Genomic DNA, 19,421 nt, shown 5'->3' with positions numbered 1-19,421 from the left:
CCTTCCCAATCTTTTCTTTCAGTGCGACCTGAAATGGATTTCAATGTCATCTTCCCACCTGACACTACTCTAAACCCACCAAAAGCAATCCTGTCATTCTCACTTTGCTTACATCCCTGCTTCTTTTTTGTTCTTTTTGAGACAGTCTCGCTCTGTTGCCCGGGCTAGAGTGCCATGGCGTCAGCCTAGCTCACAGCAACCTCAAACTCCTAGGCTCAAGCGATCCTACTGCCTCAGCCTCCCGAGTAGCTGGGACTACAAGGCAGGGGCCACCATGCCCGACTAATTTTTTCTATGTATGTATTTTTAGTTGTCCAGATCATTTCTTTCTATTTTTTAGTACAGATGGGGTCTCGCTCTTGCTCAGGCTGGTCTCGAACTCCTGACCTTGAACGATCCACCCGCCTCGGCCTCTCAGAGTGCTAGGATTACAGGCATGAGCCACCACATCCCTGCTTCTTCTTAGAAAGCCCTCTCCATTCCTCTTGGCCTTACCCAAAGTCTATTTTCTCCCTTAATAGAATCTTCCATTCTATTAATCTTCATGGGTTTTTTGGTAACCCTAACTCACCCATAGTGACCTTTCTCTCCTTCAAACTCTTCTAGTACTTATAGTCCAGAGAACATTCACTAGTCCTTCAAAGGCTAATGAGCACCTACATGCTCAGGATACAAAGATGAATAAGAAAATACAATACTGGCCCTTACTGGAAGTTCACTGTTGACTGAGTGAGAAATAAAAGTAAACAAGCAAATTTTAAGCTCTGAGAGAACATACAAGATTTGAAAGCAGGGAGTGGGAGTGCTCAGCTGCCTCAGAAGGTCAGGGAAGGCTGTCTGAACTGGAATTTTTTTTTTTTTTTTTTTTTGAGACACAGTCTCGCTCTGTTGCCTGGGCTAGAGTCCCACGGCGTCAACCTAGCTCACAGCCACCTCAAACTCCAGGACTCAAGTGATCCTCCTGCCTCAGCCTCCTGAGTAGCTGGGACTACAGGCATGTGCCACCACACTTGGCTAGTTTTTTCTATTTTTAGTAGAGACTGGGTGTCTCACTCTTGCTCAGGCTGGTCTTGAACTCTTGGCCTCAAGAAATCCTCCCACCTCGGCCTCCCAGAGTGCTAGGGTTACAGGCATGAGCTACTTCACTCGGCCCTGAACTGAATTTTGAAAGGTGAGCCGAGCTCACCAGGTGAGTGAGGGCAGGGAGAGCATTCCAGGCAGAGGGAAGAGCATGTGTAAAGGCATACAGGGAAGAGAGAATGGCATGGAAGGTGCACAAGGAAGTGGCAGAAAACAAGGCTGGAAAGAGAAGCAGAGTTCTCATGGGTGGGCTTTGCCAAGGTGTGTATAACCTTGAAAATATAATTTGTAACATTAAATTATCACATAAATTACGGCTATTTCTCCAAAAAGGACAAGGAAAATGTACGAAGTATCCAAGTATCCTCCTAACACCTAGCACAAACGCCCACCTAAATGGCACTAAGTCTCATAAAATGCAGATCTAGCTGAAATGGGACCTATGCTGATAGGTTAACCTAATTTAACCCACTCACCTTCAATACTTTCTGCACAGATCTGAAAACCATCATCACTTGAAATCTCAAAAACAAGTCCTTTCTTGGGCTTTCTCTCAGCAATGCTTTCCTTCCGCTTTTGCTCTTGCTGGAGCCAAAGCATCAGTGGAGAGCTGAAGTTACTTTCTTCTTCTTCCACTGTTTTAGGTTCTAGAGGGAAGAAAGAGACAAGGGACAAAGTGGTTATAATAACACATGTTTACTGAATGCCACCTATGTGCAGAGTACTTTACGCACACTATTTCTAAGCCTAACAACACTCCATAGTTGGCTTATTATTAATATTTCCATTTATAAATAACAAAACTGAGGCTCAAAGAGCTGCCCTAGGTCATAGCTAGAAAGTGGCTAAAACTGGATTTTTTTTTTTTTTTTTACATAAAGTTGTGCTATCTCTGTGGAAGAGTTTCTAGTATGACAATCTGTTAAGTTTTTCAGTAATTGCCCTCAACAGGGTCATAGGCAAAAAATAATAATGCTTTATATGTATGAAGGCTTACTATATATGAGGCACTCTTCTAGGAACTTCACACAGATTAACTTGTATAAACCTCACAACAACCCAACAAAGTAGGTATTATTATTATCTCCATTTTAAGGTGAGAAAACTGAGGCCAAGAGAGGTTAAGTAACTAGCCTAAGTTCACACAGCTAGTGATGGTAAAGCTGGGATTTCAACCCATTTGGCTCCAGATGCACTCTCAGTCACCACCCCTCACGTGAACAGAGGTGTCAATCCTCGTGAATCAGCAAACCAGCAGGATGTGCGAACATCCCAAATCTTATGCCTGAGCATTTTTTCTACCTGGTTCTCTTTTGGGAAGTCCCATCTATGGAACTGGGCAAGGCTTTATATCCAGAGCTCTCTAATCTTGAAGTGACCAGTTGTTTCCTGATCAAATCCATTAGGACAGATGGAAAATGCTATGGAGATGTATCTGGTGTTGTAACCAAGATCTAATAAAAATGGTTCTTGGTTTTCTTCAGCGACAACTGAAGGATGAAGTCAGGTTATTACTACCTATTGAAATCTCACTGCTGTTAAAACCCATAGAGCAGAAAAGTATTTATAGGTGTTTTTTTGTGTCCTTTAGCTGATAGATGATCATAGAATATGTACTAGAAGAGCACTGCTCTGAGTTTGAATCTACAAATTTGGCCAATCACTTAACTTCCTTGGTACTTAGATTTTTTTTTTGTTTTTTTGAATCTAGAACATTAGGAGGCAAATGAAGTGATTTTTATATCCTTTTAGCTTTGAAATTCTCTGATTCTAACTTGTTAGCCACTCACATACCTGTACTTTCTTGTTCATTTGCTGGATTTTGTGTCGCCTGAATCTCTGGAAGAACAGCCACTTGCCTAAATAAAAATAAATTCAAACATGAAATATAACATCGGCTTTCTTCAATTCAAAGATAAAAACTGCCGACAATCTGCCACACAGCTGTGTTAGTTATATAAAACAATTACTAGAAAATGAACCACAGGGGCTTTCTGTAGAACTTGTTGAATGAACACACCACCACACCACTGAATGGTACAGAACATAATACTGTCTTTTATGAGATTCTTTACCAAATACTGACATTAAATTTCTGCTTTTGAAGTTGTAGATTGTGTCCTTGAAATTCTTCTCATACCCTTAGTATAAGAAAAAAATTGAAAGAATACTGGTCAGAAGCAGTTCTAAAGTTACTTAAGTTAGCTGGTTTAATTAAAAATAAAAATAAAGGCCGGGCACAGTGGCTCACGCCTGTAATCCTAGCTCTCTGGGAAGCCGAGGCGGGAGGATCACTTGAGCTCAGGAGTTCGAGACCAGCCTGAGCAAGAGACCCCCGTCTCTACTAAAAATAGAAAAATTAGCTGGGCATAGTGGCTTGCACCTATAGTCCCAGCTACTCAGGAGGATGAGGCAGGAGGATTGCTTGAGCCCAGGAGTCTGAGATTGGAGTGAGCTATGATGATGCCACTGCACTCTAGCCTGGGCAACAAAGCAAGATTCGGTCTCAAAAAAATAAAATAAAAAATAAATTAAAAAAATAAAAATAAGATGCATGAGCTAGTAAACCACCAACAATTTTCACTTTATAAAATTAAATAAATCCTGGAAACAATCCAAATGCGTATCAATAGGGGACTAGTTAAATAAATTGTTGTAGATCCACACAATAGAATTGGAGGCAGCCATTAAAAAAATGAAGTGTATCTATATGTGCTGGCATAGACACAACATAAGTGAAAAACCAAGTACAGAACAGTACATATAATATTATTCCTTTTATGTAACAGAAAGCATATATATATTCATTTACATATATATACCACATACATCTCTATATGTGCACAGAAACGTGTGACGGATAAAAACAAATTATTAGCAACAGTTACCTCTAGGGAATAGGTTGGGAGAGGGTGGGCAGGATGAACAGGAAACCATTACCCAGTTATTTAAATAATTCTATGTTATGTTTTTTGTTATTTGTTTGCCATCCTGTATTACTCCCATTAAAAAAATTTTGACAAGCAAACAAAATCAGTGCAAATCAGGAAGAACTATTTTTTAAATGAGGCAGACAGAATTGAGGGCTTAATCTTAAGAGGATTAATTTTTTTGTTTTTTGTTTTTGTTTTTGAGACAGGCTCTTGCTCTGTTGCCTGGGCTAGAGTGCAATGGTGTGATCATAGCTCACTGCAACCTCAAACTCCTGGGCTCAAGTGATACTCCCGCCTCAGCTTCCCAAGTAGCTGGGACTATAGGCCCAGCCACTTAGAGGACCATCCTTGTCAAGGGGAGTGCTAACCTTCTCTCCTTTCATACGACACTGAGAGGACTAATTTTTAACCTTACCCTGCAGGTTGCCCAGACTCCTTTTGTGATGACTGTTCCACACTAGCTGTATCCTGTTGCTCAGCCTCTGGTCCTGGAGTCCTGAAACAGAATCATTTGTATCTTTTCAAGAAAGCCACTAGTAAATATACATTGAATTAAATGAGAGGTCAATCTAAAGAAATGACTCTGCCAGGATCTGATAAAATTTGTGAGCCAGCAAAACTAACCTATGGCCATAAAGGTTAGAATAATGGTTACCTTGAGGAGGTACTGACTAAGCGAGGACTCAAGGGGCCTTCTAGGGTGCCGGAAATGTTCTATATCTTGATGTGAGTTGTAGCTACATAGGTGCACACATATGTAAAAACTCACTTGTGCACTTTACATGTTAAACTTCAATGATAAAGTTTAAAAAAAGGACTCCATGAGGATGTACAACAGACAAGAATCATCATTCCCTAGTATCCCAAGCCTCAGCAAAAAAGAAACAGAAACAAACAGCAGCACTGTTTGAAATCAGAGCAAAGAGTAATTAGAGAAGTAGTTCTATCCAAGAGAAAGTGCGCATGGATAGAACTAAATTTTGCTGTATAAATCACCATTGGGACAAAAAGAAAGTCAAGCCCAGAAAACTCCCGAGTAACACAACTTGCACAGAGGCGTGTCTCTCCCAAAAGACTGCCACCTTAACAGACCCTAATCCAGAACACAAAGCCCCACAGACCTAGCATAGCTGATATTTGGATCGCTCACCCTGTGACTGAGGTCAGGGATGTCGTGTTGGCTTCTTGGTCTGGAATGTGTGCTTCAGAAGAACTGGTCCGCAAATGAGAAACTTTGTGCTTCTTGCCATTCCCTTTGTCCAGAGGCAGCTGAATCCGCTTGATTTTGGGTTTGGGTTTAGTGGGACCCGGCACTGAAGGGCTTGCTGACTGCTGTCCAGAGGACGGAGAGTTCCCCGGAGAGGATGAGCTGGCTTGCATAGCTGAGGATAAAGCCTTGTTCTGTTCTAGCCCCACGCTGCTGGGAGCATCTACGGTCTGGGTGAAGTTGGATACTTGGGGCCCCGAAGCAGAATCAAGATCACGCTGGGAAGAGAGAATCCCAGTTTTGCTGGCAAGGAGCTGGTTTACATGCTGAAGGTGATAGTGTTCTTCTGCTTCCCCAGAGGGTGAAGCAGCTGTTATGCCCGTAGTCTGAGTAGACGGGAGCACACAGATGCTAGATGCCGCTGTCATTGCAGCAGTGGAGGGAGTCTGTGATGTCCCCAGTTGTGGGAACATTCCTGAACTTGGTGGTAAAGTCACAGGCTGCTCCTGAATTCCCAGGCTCTGCTGGCTAGCTTTGATTAAAAGATTGCTTATTGAGCCAATATCTGGGGTACCAAGCAACCTTGGGTTTGTTAAGGTGACATGTCCTGGAACTGATGCACTACTTGTAGGGGCTGTTGTAGTTGGCATGGACACAACATTCAAGACAGAGGAACCAGATGCCAAGGCAGACACAGGCCCTGATGTCAAGTGGCTAGTATCCTGGCTTATTGTTGATGTGCCCGCCGCTGTGGCGGCAGTTCCTCCCACACTTTGTGGCAACAGGGGTGCCTGTTCAAAATACATGATGCCAGATTTAGATCTTTTTATGATGTTGGGGACAGTTCGGTGAGATGAAGTATTAAGTGACCCCAAATCTAACAGATTGGGATGACTTGAAAGCTGGGAGGGTGTGAAGTTGATCAATGTCATATTAGAAACCACATCGGAAGGGGCAATGTTTGAAGGGGTACTAGAGGGAGCAAGTTTTTTATTCTTACGGGTCTGTAGACGAGATATGGGTCTTTTCTTGAGTCCAGAGGATGGAGTGGCTACTGTGGTACTGAGGTCTGTCCTCTGGCTCGCTTCTGAAACCAAAAGTTGGGGATCTGGAGGAGGCTGAACCCCAATAAGTAGGCCTGAAGGAGGGTTGCTGATGTTGGGTGGGAAACTACTTTGAGTAGCTGCAGGGAAGGAATGTAAGTGCTGGTGATGAGACATGGGGAGCAATCCTTTGCTAGCAGGAGGGAACAAAGATTGAGAAGCTGGCAAGCTTGGATTTAGTCCTGTGGTTAGGGTGAGACCACTTCCCATGGGCCCCAATACTGAAGTATTTGTCTCCATCACACTGGGTGTAGAACTAACAGAAGAGGTCAATTGGATTTTTTGGGTCACTCCATTTGGAAGAGTTTGGAGAACATATAGTGGCTGCATATTCTGGTTAACGACAATGAGTTTCTCAGTGGCTGGTTTCAGGTGGGGTGGAGTGGTCTGGACAGCTGCATTAGAAATCTGAGATGGACCAGGACTATCAGTAGAATTGGGCACATACTTCTGGTTCTGGATAGGAACAGTAGGGGAAACAGGTACCTGAAGGCCTGGGGTGCTGCTGTTTCTAGTTAAATCCTGATTGTTGCCATGCCCTTGCTCCACTGAACCACAAGGGGGGCTGGAGATGTGGTCTGCATCCATGTGTCCTTGGATAAAATGATCAGGAGTCATGTGGCCTTCAGGAGTTGGATCTACCCCTGGACTCAGCAGTGCTGGGTCACCTTCAGAGGTGGCTACAGATTTTTCTGTGATGGTTACTCTCTTCTCCCCCGAGTCTGAGATTACAGCGAGTCTACTAGGATTCTGGCTAGGGACAGTGGGACTCCGGGTGGTCAGGACAGAGAGATCAGATGGTAGCTCCAGAGGCAACTCAAATTGTTCCTCTGCTGAGATGGAGGAAGAGACACTACTGTCCACAGTTTCTGTTGTCGGCAGCTGTTGAGAAAATACTCCAAAAAGACCCATGTCTTTTTCACGATTACTGTCAAGATCCAAACCTTCACCAAGATTCAGGAGTTCTGATGAAGATGATTCCGGGCTCTCACCCAAAGCCTGCATGGATGGAGTATTCTTTAGCACAAAGTCCATAATGTCTGAAGGCAGGATATTCCCACAGTCATCACTGTTGTTATTATCTGAGTCCGATTTCAGGAGCTCAGTATTGTAGGTGTCCAGTAAATTTTTGTCTGAGGGGGTACTTGTGTGGACTCTGCGGCTTGACTCCAACGAGCTGAGCTGAGCTTCCAAGGAATCCTGTCCCTGTGTTTTAACTCTGGTTACAGGGTGGCAGTTATCCATCTTTGGCTCATTTTTGTGACCAACAGAACTCTTAATAACATGTTCTTTTTCCCCAGCATCTTCAGGTCGATCGATCTTTAAGTTCTCTGTTCCATTTTCCTTACCATTTCTTTTTGGAATCTGGCTGCTTTTCCTTGTTGTGGCTGTGACACTAGTATCACTCTCTGTCCCATCATCAACACCATCCAACTGTGAAATTTTTGGAAGATCACATTGTTCCTCCTCCCGAAATAAATTATGGGATGCCAGCCGTTCCTCTCCACCTGAAGAAATCACTGTTCTAGTGAAATTGTAATAGTATAAGTCGTCTTCATCGGAAGTGCTTAAGTCATCGGCCCCATCCACCTGTCCTTCAGCTGATCTCTTGCCTCGCTTCTTCCCAGTTGAGCTGCTGTAGAATGGAATGTCTTCCTCGCCATAGGATCTTACTCCATAGAGTGGGGTGAGCCCAAAGAACATGTTAGAACGTGCACGGGCACTGCGACGGGGATATCTCCTCTTAAAAGAGCCATCCTCCTGAGGCTTGGGGCCATCTGGAAGCATTAGGTTTCTGTCCTGTACCGGAAGATTCTGATAGTTGTTACTTTGAGAATCCTGGGATGAGGTATTATTGGGGCTTGGTTGGGCCACTGGACCATTTCCTGGACTTTCAGAGGCTGAAATTGGTTCTGTTGGTGATGCTGACTCTATCTGCAAAGGGGAAGCAGGACTACTTTCTTTCAGGGCACTTTTGGATTGACTCTCACTTTCCATTTTTAGAGGTGTCAGTGTCACTTTGACTGTGCGTTTCCGGGGTGCCTGTAATTCCTTGCCAGAGCCTTCTACTTGCATGGATGGAGCTTTGGGGACTCCTTGAATAGAAAGGGCTTTATCTCCAATCTTATCAGAAGAAACATTGTTACAAGGTCGTTGCCCCATAAACTCAGGAGTCAAAACCTCATCACCAAACTCTGGCTTTAGGTTTCCTTCCTCACCAGTTGTCACCTGACCAGGTTCCAAAAAAGATTTACTGGAATGCTTTTCTTTGAAAGTTTCTTTACAAGATTTTTTCCCTTTCTGTCTCCTGTCTCTGGAACTAGATCCCACATGTTCACTGATAATGGACGACCTGTTGCTCATTCCAGATAGCTTGAACGTTTTGACTTCAGTGTCTTCATCCGGAGAAGGGTTTGCTGACTGGGTAGGATCTGTGTGTTGGTCTCGATCATTCCTTTGCCCTCTCAGATGGAGTTGCGGGAAAGAGAGGGCCTCTTTTGAAGAAAAGGGCACTGAAGAAGATTCAGCAAAAGTGCCGATTTTATTAACATTCAATTCTCCAGATGTTGTGTTATGAACCTGTGAGGCCAGTTTAGGAATTCCAGGGTAAGCCACATTGTGTGCAGATCCCTCTGAACTCCTGGAACTCAGCATTTTGGTCTTCTCTCCCTTTAAAGAGGAGCTCTTAGATGTCAAGTCTGAAGTATTGGACTGCTTCATTTCTGAAGATGAAGATCCATCCAAGTGACTGGTTTTAGTGCCTCCAGTAACCACTGTCCTTTGCAAATTTGAAGAAGTGGGAGTGTTCTGCCCTAAATTAGTACTTGAACTCAGTGACCCTAAGACATGATCGACTGCTTTGGCACTTGACTCAAGATCTGTAGCAGTCCCAATGGTGGAGACCGAGGAAACACTATTCCTGGAATAAGTATTCCCAGTCCTCATTGGAGACATTATCCGGAGTTTGGACCGCTGGGGTGACAAGGAAGAAGTACTGTGACGCCTGGAGCCAATGCTTCGAAGTCCAGAAGAGAGTAAGGGATCACCCACTGTGACTATTTCATGAGTGGTTGGGGTAGGACTTCCTAAATGAGAGAAAAAGTAATGAAGTCTATTATAGATAAAACAAATGTATAGAAGTCACTGATTTCAATTACTTGGCTATATAAATTTATAGGTTACTGGTAATCTACATTTTTCAATTAGCAAAAGTCATCAAGATAAAGTTGTCTGAAAGAATTACAAATTCATCTTTGGACTGACGTTCCTGGGTCAAGTAGGTCAATGAAGTCTTTTACCTGCGGAAGGCAACGGTCGACAGCCAGGGGATCTCTGTGTTGGAGAGTAACTGGGTGTCCGAATCCTAGGGACCTTTGAGATGACATGGTAATAACAGGAGCCGGAGGTCTGTGCATGAGGTCGATCTGGTGATGGAGGACTTACAATTTCAGCTGTGTTTTGACTCTCCTTAGATGAGCTTTCTGTGGTAGGAAATAAAAACTCTTAACTAAAAAAGCCCAATTAAAATAGCAGACAAATGATCTAATAAAAAGCCAGCTATTAGGTAAATGTAGAACTAGAAACGAATGAGACCTCCCAAGTAAATGACTTTTCCCCTACTTTTCAATCACAGTACTCTCCAAAACTGAATTCAAGTCTCATCTTGGTTAAAGACTAACCTGTAAAAGATGTTGGACTATGGGCGATGGTCCTATTTTCATCATGTTCAACAGTGCTGTTGATATCTGGCTCTATAACTGGAGGACGGCACTCCACTATCTTGCACGTATATACGCAGCGCTTGCGAGCATCTGTGGTGCTCCAGTATACCCTGGAACACCTGGCAGACAGATTTGGGAAAATCACCATCAGGAAGAGGAAAGACCTCTCTTTATCCTGGTTCCCTGATCTCCTGGATCTATAGAATTTATCTTTAGTACATGGGTTCTTAGTACAGATTCCCCTAGTTAGGTTGACCCAAGCTGTTTGAAGTCCTTGGTTTCTCCTAGCCTCTCAGAAAATAGCACAAGATCTTTTTTTATTGTATCATAAGCAGGTGCCAAAAATAGCAACATATCCTAAAAGCCAGAGAAAGAAAAATACTAACTACTACAAAAAATAGTTATTGGCCTTCAGGAAGGGATTATTGCTGCACAATATACACAAAGTGAAGCCTTAAAATAAAACGAAGGGCAAACTTGAGGTGTTTCCTTTGGGAGAAAAGCCCCATGAGACAAGGGAAATGTAATTGCTTCAAATTTGCTGAATGCCGGTGGAGGCTAGTTTGTACAAAGAGCTGTCAGCTAAATGTGGAGTGCAGACTGTGCCATCAAAATTAGAATGCAGAGTAAGTTGGAGTATATGCTGCAAAATGAGACTCCCAAGAGGAAGTGGTGGAAGGGGAATTTTGAATTTATATTGTCAGCTTGTTAGACATTTTGGCAATTTGCTCCACATAGGAAAGATCATGAATTCTTACTGGAGAATTTGATTGTTATTGTGGATATTTTTATTTTTAGAAAGACCTGTAAAATGTAAAGTTGGGACTAGGGCATGAGGCGTTTGATCCATGAAAACAATCTGGACTTTTGCATCCAGATGAATAGAATTTAGAGAAATCTTAAGAGACTGTGTTTTCCATGTAAGTTTTATTTTAAAATAATTCTGAAATTATGCCAACAATACTTTCTTTCTGTAACTGGACTTAGTTAACATAAAATGCTGCTTTAGTCCCAATCTACAAGCAGATGAACCACAGAACTAACAAAAAATGTAATTAATTTTTAGTAGCAGTTAAAAGTAGCTAACAAGTATGTCTCTACATTTAATGACCTGCACATGGCTTCAGGGTGCTCAAGTTGTGGGGCTGCTGTCCACTCTTTATAGTGCTACTTACTGATATCCAATAGGAAAGAGCTTATCTTCACAGTCAGAGAGATCATTCAGAATTCCTAAGCAGTCAATTGTCATAGAGCCTGACCAAGGAAAGAAGCAGCGATTAGAGGCCATAATGAGGATCATTTTATAACTAGGACTAGAAAGTGCCCCGGTGATGTACACAGTCTTCCCCAAAAACCAAGGCCTAGGTCATACCAATCATCATGTGGATGTTTTCTGGTTCCAAGCCATTGAGAAACTTCCTTCTCAAGCTGATTCCTTCAAAGTCCACAAATACTCTTCTAAAAACTTCAAATCCATTCTCAGGAACCACCTTAAATAAAACCCATGGTAGCTATTAATTGGCTGTCCCTTTACACATTATATTCATGATATTGACTCTTCTCAGAGGGAAAGAACAGAGCATATCTCAAAATCACCCTTGTATTTTACTAATAGGACATCTGTACTTCTCATAAGAGGAGGTGACTCTAAGAACACCTAGTGGGAAAGCAAAACAGTTTATCATCTTTCTGTTTTTCATCCTTTTTCCCCTAAATTCAAAAAGCAACTTAACAAGCCAGAAAAAAGATCTGTAAGAAACTTAAATGCATATTGCTAAGTGGAAGAAGCTTGTTTGAAAAAGCTACATACTATATGATTCCAACTATGTGAGACTTTAGAATTGGCAAGACTGTGGAGACAGTAAAAACATCAGTGGTTGCCAGGGTTGGGGGGAGGTAGGGACAAATCAGCAGAGCCTGAGGATTTTTAGGGCAGTGGAAATATGCTGTATGGCATCATAATGGTGGATACATGGTCATTACACATTTGTCCAAACCCACAGAATGTACACACTAAGAGTGAATCTTAATGTAAACTATGGACTCCGGGTGATAATGATGTATCAGTGTATGTTCATCACCCGTAACAAGTGTCCCACTCTGGTGAGGGATGCTGATAACGGGGAGGCTGTACACATGTGAGGACAGTGGGTATATGGGAAGTCTCTGCACCTTCCACTCAACTTTGCTGTGAATGTAAAACTCCTCTAAAAAATAAATTCTACTATTTCTTAAAAAAGCAACCAAAGCTCTCTCACTTCGCCTTTGATCAAATCCCGATGTCGTTGGCAATACACTTTTTTATCGTCCAGAAAAACACAGTTCTTGGCTCGGGAACACATGAAGTGATAGTTGCTGGTGCAGGATGTGAGACAGCAACCCACTGTGGCTCCTGGCTTTTGGCAGAATTCACATCTCTAAAAATCCAGAAAGAACAGAACCTGATTCAGACTTTTACATAAGACATTTACTATCTCCTCCATAGAATCACCCCATTCTGGATTTCCTACAATTCATTTTGTTTATTGGTGATCTGCTGAATTATGTCAACCAATACTTGTTGTCAGCTAACTGTGCTGAAGGCACTGTGAAAAACACCAGTGAGGTTGCATTCACCCACAGAAAGAACATGTGGAAACGGAAAGGGAATCTCTCTCATAAAATTTACCCCTGCGTCCTTACCAGCTGCTTGCCCCTGATCACAGCCATATGCACATTCTTCAGTGATCCATCATCGTCTTCAAACACCTCTGCTGACCACAGAGCACAATTTACATGTGTCCACTCATTTTGGCCAATGTATAGCAAACGGCCGGCATCCTACAAAATAAAGAAATTTCTTTTTTCTTAAAGAACATTATGCCAAAGAAGGTTTTCCTTGCCATTATTTTTACCTCAGTGAAGATAACCTTAAGAAAGCAACTATAGGGCCCGGTGCGGTGGCTCACGCCTATAATCCTAGCACTCTGGGAGGCCGAGGAAGGTGGCTTGTTTGAGCTCAGGAGTTCGAAACCAGCCTGAGCAAGAGCGAGACCCTGTCTCTACTAAAATTAGAAAGAAATTAATTGGACAACTAAAAATATATATAGAAAAAATTAGCCGGGCATGGTGGTGCATGCCTGTAGTCCCAGCTACTCGGGAGGCTGAGGCAGTAGGATCGCTTGAGCCCAGGAGTTTGAGGTTGCTGTGAGCTAGGCTGACGCCACAGCACTCTAGCCCGGGCAACACAGTGAGACTCTGTCTCAAAAAAAAAAAAAAAAAAAATCACCATTCATTTTTCAATGTTTTCCTGTTTCCACTTCCTTCCTTTTTAGATTACATTTTCCACAGACTGAAAATATTTTATAGATCTAGAGAATAAAAACATGAACAATATGTCTAGGTTTATAAATACATGCACTGGCTTCTTTAAAACTGTATTTCAAAGCCAATTCTTTCAGATTGCATTAAAAAACTTTTTTTTTTAATTGTAAGCTTACTGTGTGCCAAGCACTAAATAGAGGCTTTATATACATTATTTCTTTTAATCCTCACAACCACTCTGAGGTAGGCATTATTATCTTTATTTTAAAAATGAAACTGAGGGTCAGAGAGGTTAAGCTACTTGCCAAGGTCAACAAGTAGGCAGTTCAGCACAGAAATAAATCCAGGCAGCCTATCAGAACTGGGGCTCTTAATCATTCTGCTATCTCACATAAAACATAAGCTTTTTAATACAAAACTTATATTTTACTGACTTTCACAATATCTTTTTAAGGAACTTCCAGTAGAAATTACTGGACATTAAGAGGTTAATTTAAGGCAAATCACCTTTTAAATCAACTAAATCAGTTATAAAAAAACCTCCAAGTACTGCAAATTTAGTGCCAAACATTCATTAAATAAATAGCACCCAGATATTAAGCATAGACACAAAGGACAAAGAGTTTTTTGGGGGTATCTATTAACTAGGATCCCATATCCCAAAGTACTTACGTTAGCACTGTCATCACCGTATGTCAAACATAATGCACATTGTCTGTTATCTTCTATGCCTGGGGGTGGGTTCAGCTCTGGACTATCTTCTCGACTCCTATCAGTACCTTGAAACCCAAAACACATCCAATTAAATTGGCATACTAGAGGCCAGGCATGGTGGCTCACACCTGTAATCCTAGCACTTTGGGAGGCTGAGGTGGGAGGGTTGCTTGAGGTCAGGAGTTCAAGACCAGCCCAGGCGAAAATGAGACACGATCTCTACAAAACATAAGCTAGGGAGGGTGGTGCATGCCTGTAGTCCCAGTTATTCGGGAGGCTGAAACAGGAGGATTGCTTGAGCCCAGGCATTTGAGGCTGCAGCGAGCTATGATGACATCACTGCACTCTAGCCTGGGCAACACAGTGAGACTCTGTCTCAAAAAAAAAAAAATAAACAAATAAAAATCAAAAAATAAATAAAATAGACAATACTATATCTGATTTTCAGGAAAAAGGACTTTTCGAAAAGTGTGCAAAGTTACACTATCTTACCATCTATGTTACAATACTCAAGAGTATTTATATCAAGTCCTTATTACCATCTCAAGTGAAGCAAAAAATAATGATTTTACTACATAAGGATGATCTGAAAATTCCTTTCTGATATCCAAGTATATTAAATTTAGAGTCACAAAGTCAATCATTTATTTGCAGCTCGAGGGAAATAAATGACTCATCTTCGGGTGCCTTACTCAAAATTGGTGGTGTAGGAGGATGCAGAGGAGTTGGTGAGTCTGGTTCTCCAGGTCCTTTGGGTTTGGGAGCTGGAATGATTTTCTTCATTAAAGGAGGCTGCTCAGTGTGGCTGTTTTCCTCTCGCTCCTGCCACTGAGCATAATTATGGTCAAGTGAAGGTGGAAGCACTGCGTTTGGTAACATCCCACTGCTGAAAATAATTGATTCAACAAGTATTTATTGAACTCCTACAATATACCTAGAACTGTACAAAATAATTAAATTCTTGATACGCTCAGAAGCCACATGCACGAGCCATTCACAGAATGTAAGAATAAGTCACGGAATTTGCTTAAGTACACAGAACTTTAATATTTTTAAAGATGTAATTTTAATACGTAACTCTTGGCTCAACCTCCAGAAACAAATGATAAACCTATCAAAAATCAAAAGAATTTATTGGAATAAAAATTAAAGGTTTCATATGGAGAATCAAGAGCCATAGAGAGCACAATTTGAACTGAATAAAATAGAATACATTTCTACATGACTATATCACAGATGTATTGTACATATGCCATAAGTTAAACCAAGTTCCTTAAAACATAATACAAAAGTAAAGGGGAAAAAAAAGCAATAGCCTACAACAAACATTATTAAGTGTTGTCTACAAACCGGCACTGAAAAGGCATTTCAACTGATTTCGTTTTTAATATTATAACCTCTTAACTTGAATCTAGAAATAGGAGAATTGTCAAATTTCTAGCTGATGAGGAGGAAAAAAGTTATGCTGAATTTACTTACTTGCTTGATACTTTATTTGGCTCCCAAAACCTGGACTTTTTGACACTGAACCATGGAAAAACACGTTCCATTTGCTAAAAGGAAAACAAACAAATGTAAACATGTGAACTTCATTTGGAAACCACATAAAAACCATCTTCACATCAGCTTCTCTGTCAATACGAGGATAATTTCAGGCCACCAAGGGAAAGATCCATTCATTCTGGCAACCTCACCAACTTCCTCCCAAAGAATCAGAGGATCAAGTTAAACCAAAAGATATTTTATATACACAGCAAAGCAAAAAGTAGACGAGAACAAATCCATTGTATTCATGGGATAATACTCATAAGTAAGCAGTGAAAACATGAACTAGGGACAGGAGCTATGTCTCACATCATTAATCCCAGCACTTTGGGAGGCTGAGGAAGGAGGATCACCTGAGGCCAGGAGTTTGAAACCAGCCTGGGCAAAACAGTGAGACCCTGTCTCTGCAAAAAAATTTTTAAAAATTAGCCAGGCATGGTGGCACATGCCTGTAGTCCTAACTAATCGGGAGGCTGACACAGGAGGATCACTTGCGTCCAGGAGTTGGAGGTTACAGTGAGCTATGATCATGCCACTGCACTCCACCTTGGGAGACAGAGCGAGACTCTGTCTCTAAAAAAAAGCAAAAATAAAATAAAATTTAGAAACCATGAACTAGTAATATCATTCACCCGAATAAAGAAGGACTTGACCATGCTGTTGGCTTTTTTAATCTCTGGCTGCCCTCCATCTGAATTAATGGCTGCTTGAATAATCTTCACAATATCATCACTGAACTCCAACTGTATACAAAAACAAAACATTAATTATTCATTAAAACAGTACCCTCTCAAAATCACTTCCTCTTCCCTCCTTAATCATCCAGCACAGAGATCCAACAGAAAACTCACACCCTATTTTAATACATTGTAACTTTTTTCTCTTTGGCTGAGACCTTTGGGATTCAGTTCTCAATTAACTTGTGACAGTTAAGAGATGCCAAGCTACTAAGGCAAGAATGCAAACAAGTTAGCTGTATCATGATAAGTTATCTAAACAGGTTCACAATTTTTTATTTAGACTAAAATTAATAAACAACAGAATAGCAAATAGGGACCATAAGATAATAAATGATCATTTGTTATATATTCTTCAAATCATAAAATTAACAAGCATCTATCTACAACTAAATACCTTATAAAGGAAGATACATTATTGAGATTTGATCTCAAAAGGGGAGAACCAATTAAATTCACATTAGCATTTATCCCATAAACAGTTCTTAGTGCTTCCTCTTAATATAAAAATAATTTTCAGAGAACTCAGATGAAAGCCAAATAAAAGAACCAATTCCAGACACTTCCTTCCCTGTCATAACCCTTCTTCTGAAACACAGAGATAAAATAACTCACATATTTTAGGTATCTAAAGCCATAACATTTCTAAATATTAATATAATACAAATCATTTAAACATTTACTTATACTCAGCCTCATCAAGATCCAAGGCAGCTATATTGGCACTTGAAATTCTGCTAGTTTGCTACAGAGACGTAGAGACATACCACAGATGTGTAGTTCCCTTGGTCCATTTTCCTCTTGACTCCTTCCAGATCTAAAGGCTGTTGATCATCCTGCTTGCTGACCTCGGTAAGAACTGGTGGATCGGGTCCTTCTGGGGAGCTGCGGGAAGGTATACTCTCCTCTGTCTCAGGATTTAAGTCCGGAGGCTTGGCAGCCTATTGCCAGGAAAGATACGCTTCTTTTATCTAACACTAAAAGTGAGGCATCCATGCAAATTCTATCAAAATTAATAAAGATGGTACTGAATGATTCATACTAAAAATCCAAAGAACATTAAAAGAATCAGAGAATTCTCAAATAGGAAAGGAAGGTTAAAATGAGCCTATTATCTAATAGTATGGCTAGACTAACTTATGAGTTTTGCTTGATAATTTCCAAACCTAGTATGGAGAAAATGAAACTGCTCAGTTCCTTTTGTGTATGACATAGATAGCAGCTACTACCGAAGAAGGTCCTACTCTTGGCTCTAAAAATTTTCCCAGTGGTTATAGCCAAAACAAGTAACTACAAAACCAAATGAAGAATGAAGTAAAACAAAACAAAAAAAACCCTCATTCCATTACTAGGTAAAAACTACCTCAGAACAAGCTCTCAAAAAACAAAATGAGGCCGGGCTCGGTGGCTCACGCCTGTAATCCTAGCACTCCAGGAGGCCGAGGCAGGTGGATTGTTTGAGCTCAGGAGTTCGAGACCAGCCTGAGCAAGAGAGAGACCCCGTCTCTACTAAAAATAGAAAGAAATTAATCGCACAACTAAAAACATATAGAAAAAATTAGCCGGGCATGGTGGCACATGCCTGTAGTCCCAGCTACTCGGGAGGCTGAGGCAGAAGGATCACTTGAGCCAGGAGTTTGAGGTTGCTGTGAGCTAGGCTGATGCCACGGCACTCACTCTAGCCCAGGCAAAAGAGTGAGACTCTGTCTCAAAAAAACAAAAAAAACAAAAAAAACAAAATGAGACTTGGCCTACCTGACGGTAGCGCAGCAAATGACTGGTAGTCCGAGAATTCAACAAGGCTGTCAGAACTTGCTTCAGAGAAATCTGTAGTTCTTTTTCAAGGGCCAGTCGCCATTCTGCAGGGTGCCGCTCAGTGCAGTTCACACAAGTGTAGGCCACACTTTCTGGCAGATTAGATAGAATCTCATACATCTCATCTAGGAAAACAAAAACCTATAATGATGAGGCCCTCTGAAGAGTGGGAGAGAGAGAAAAGAGGAAACTATTCCATTGAACTTACTATAAAGCTGTATGTTAGGAACCGCATTAAGATTCTAATATCCCCATAGATATCCCATACATTGATCTCCAAAAGGGACATTGTCAATTAACACTAATCCGGGATTTGGTTATTGGAGAATCAACAGGTGATGGTACCCACAAACGACAGCAAATAAATACTTTAAAGGCAGGTGTTCAAGATAAGCAAGCACAAATGTTAACACGATGCTGCTTATTCTGGAGACCAAAAATAAAACTGAAAAGACTTAAAATAACAACACTACCATAATTTTAGTTTTATAGTACTCTAGGGGCTGTAAATGCAGTAGCACCTAGAAAGAAGAAAACTGTAATAAAAAGACTCCAACCTTCTGTACCTGAAAGATTCTCACATTTAGAATGGACCCAGCGATCACACTTCCCACATTGCATCATCTTACTCTCATAGTCATCATCATCATAACATTTGTCACAGAGAGGGCAGAAGTTTCCTGAAAGCAAAGCCAAGTTTACAGCAGTGCTTTGACTTACACACCAATGCTTTTAAGGCCCTGGACTTATGCATGCCAACCTAATCTAAAATCTGTATTCTTCTGGAATCATTTACAAACATCAGCATGGATCTACTACGGAATGTCCACATGTCTGCAAAGTGTCAAGATTATACTGAGCTCCTAGAATACGCATAGAAAAGCTTCACATATGCCACTAGTTCTCTTTAGACCCATTTATAAAGGTCATGAGGTAGATTTTAAAGATAACATAATAGAAAAAGAATGGAACATTCTTTTCTTAAACAAAAGGTTTAAATGTTTAAAAACAGGTGTCAAGGTGAGAGTAAGAAATAGTTCATTTAAATTTTTTCCTTATTCCTGTGTGTTTACATTAGAACTTACAGCACCACTTCCTAAAATTTCATAGTATGTACAACCTTCATAAATTTGCTTTATCCATAGATCTCCTCAATAATTTTTTACTTAATAGATTTCTTTAAATTGATCTGTTTATTTTATTTAAAATAACTTTAGTAATGAATTTTATATCATTATCCTAAGTCAATAAAATAATGGGTT

At 40.9% G+C, this 19,421-nt stretch overlaps 1 protein-coding gene across 1 annotated transcript in view; it reads right to left on the bottom strand.

Annotated features, from left to right (window-relative positions):
* KMT2A (lysine (K)-specific methyltransferase 2A) overlaps positions 1–19,421 on the bottom strand; it is an 89,093-nt gene that overhangs the window by 20,175 nt on the left and 49,497 nt on the right. The window contains exons 14-30 of the mRNA XM_012655431.1: positions 18,726–18,839; positions 18,100–18,284; positions 17,112–17,285; positions 16,240–16,350; positions 15,542–15,615; positions 14,755–14,948; positions 14,021–14,127; positions 12,728–12,865; positions 12,304–12,462; positions 11,418–11,535; positions 11,221–11,299; positions 10,004–10,164; positions 9,623–9,805; positions 5,164–9,409; positions 4,429–4,509; positions 2,875–2,939; positions 1,557–1,727 (exon numbers count right to left, since the gene is read on the bottom strand). Coding sequence (XP_012510885.1) covers positions 1,557–1,727; positions 2,875–2,939; positions 4,429–4,509; positions 5,164–9,409; positions 9,623–9,805; positions 10,004–10,164; positions 11,221–11,299; positions 11,418–11,535; positions 12,304–12,462; positions 12,728–12,865; positions 14,021–14,127; positions 14,755–14,948; positions 15,542–15,615; positions 16,240–16,350; positions 17,112–17,285; positions 18,100–18,284; positions 18,726–18,839 — 6,360 coding nt within the window. The remainder of the gene's footprint in view (positions 1–1,556; positions 1,728–2,874; positions 2,940–4,428; positions 4,510–5,163; positions 9,410–9,622; positions 9,806–10,003; positions 10,165–11,220; positions 11,300–11,417; positions 11,536–12,303; positions 12,463–12,727; positions 12,866–14,020; positions 14,128–14,754; positions 14,949–15,541; positions 15,616–16,239; positions 16,351–17,111; positions 17,286–18,099; positions 18,285–18,725; positions 18,840–19,421) is intronic.

Source organism: Propithecus coquereli, unplaced genomic scaffold, assembly GCF_000956105.1.
Source record: "Propithecus coquereli isolate 6110/MARCELLA unplaced genomic scaffold, Pcoq_1.0 Scaffold477, whole genome shotgun sequence".
NCBI lineage: Eukaryota > Metazoa > Chordata > Mammalia > Primates > Indriidae > Propithecus > Propithecus coquereli.
This window is presented reverse-complemented; position numbering and strand designations above follow the sequence as displayed.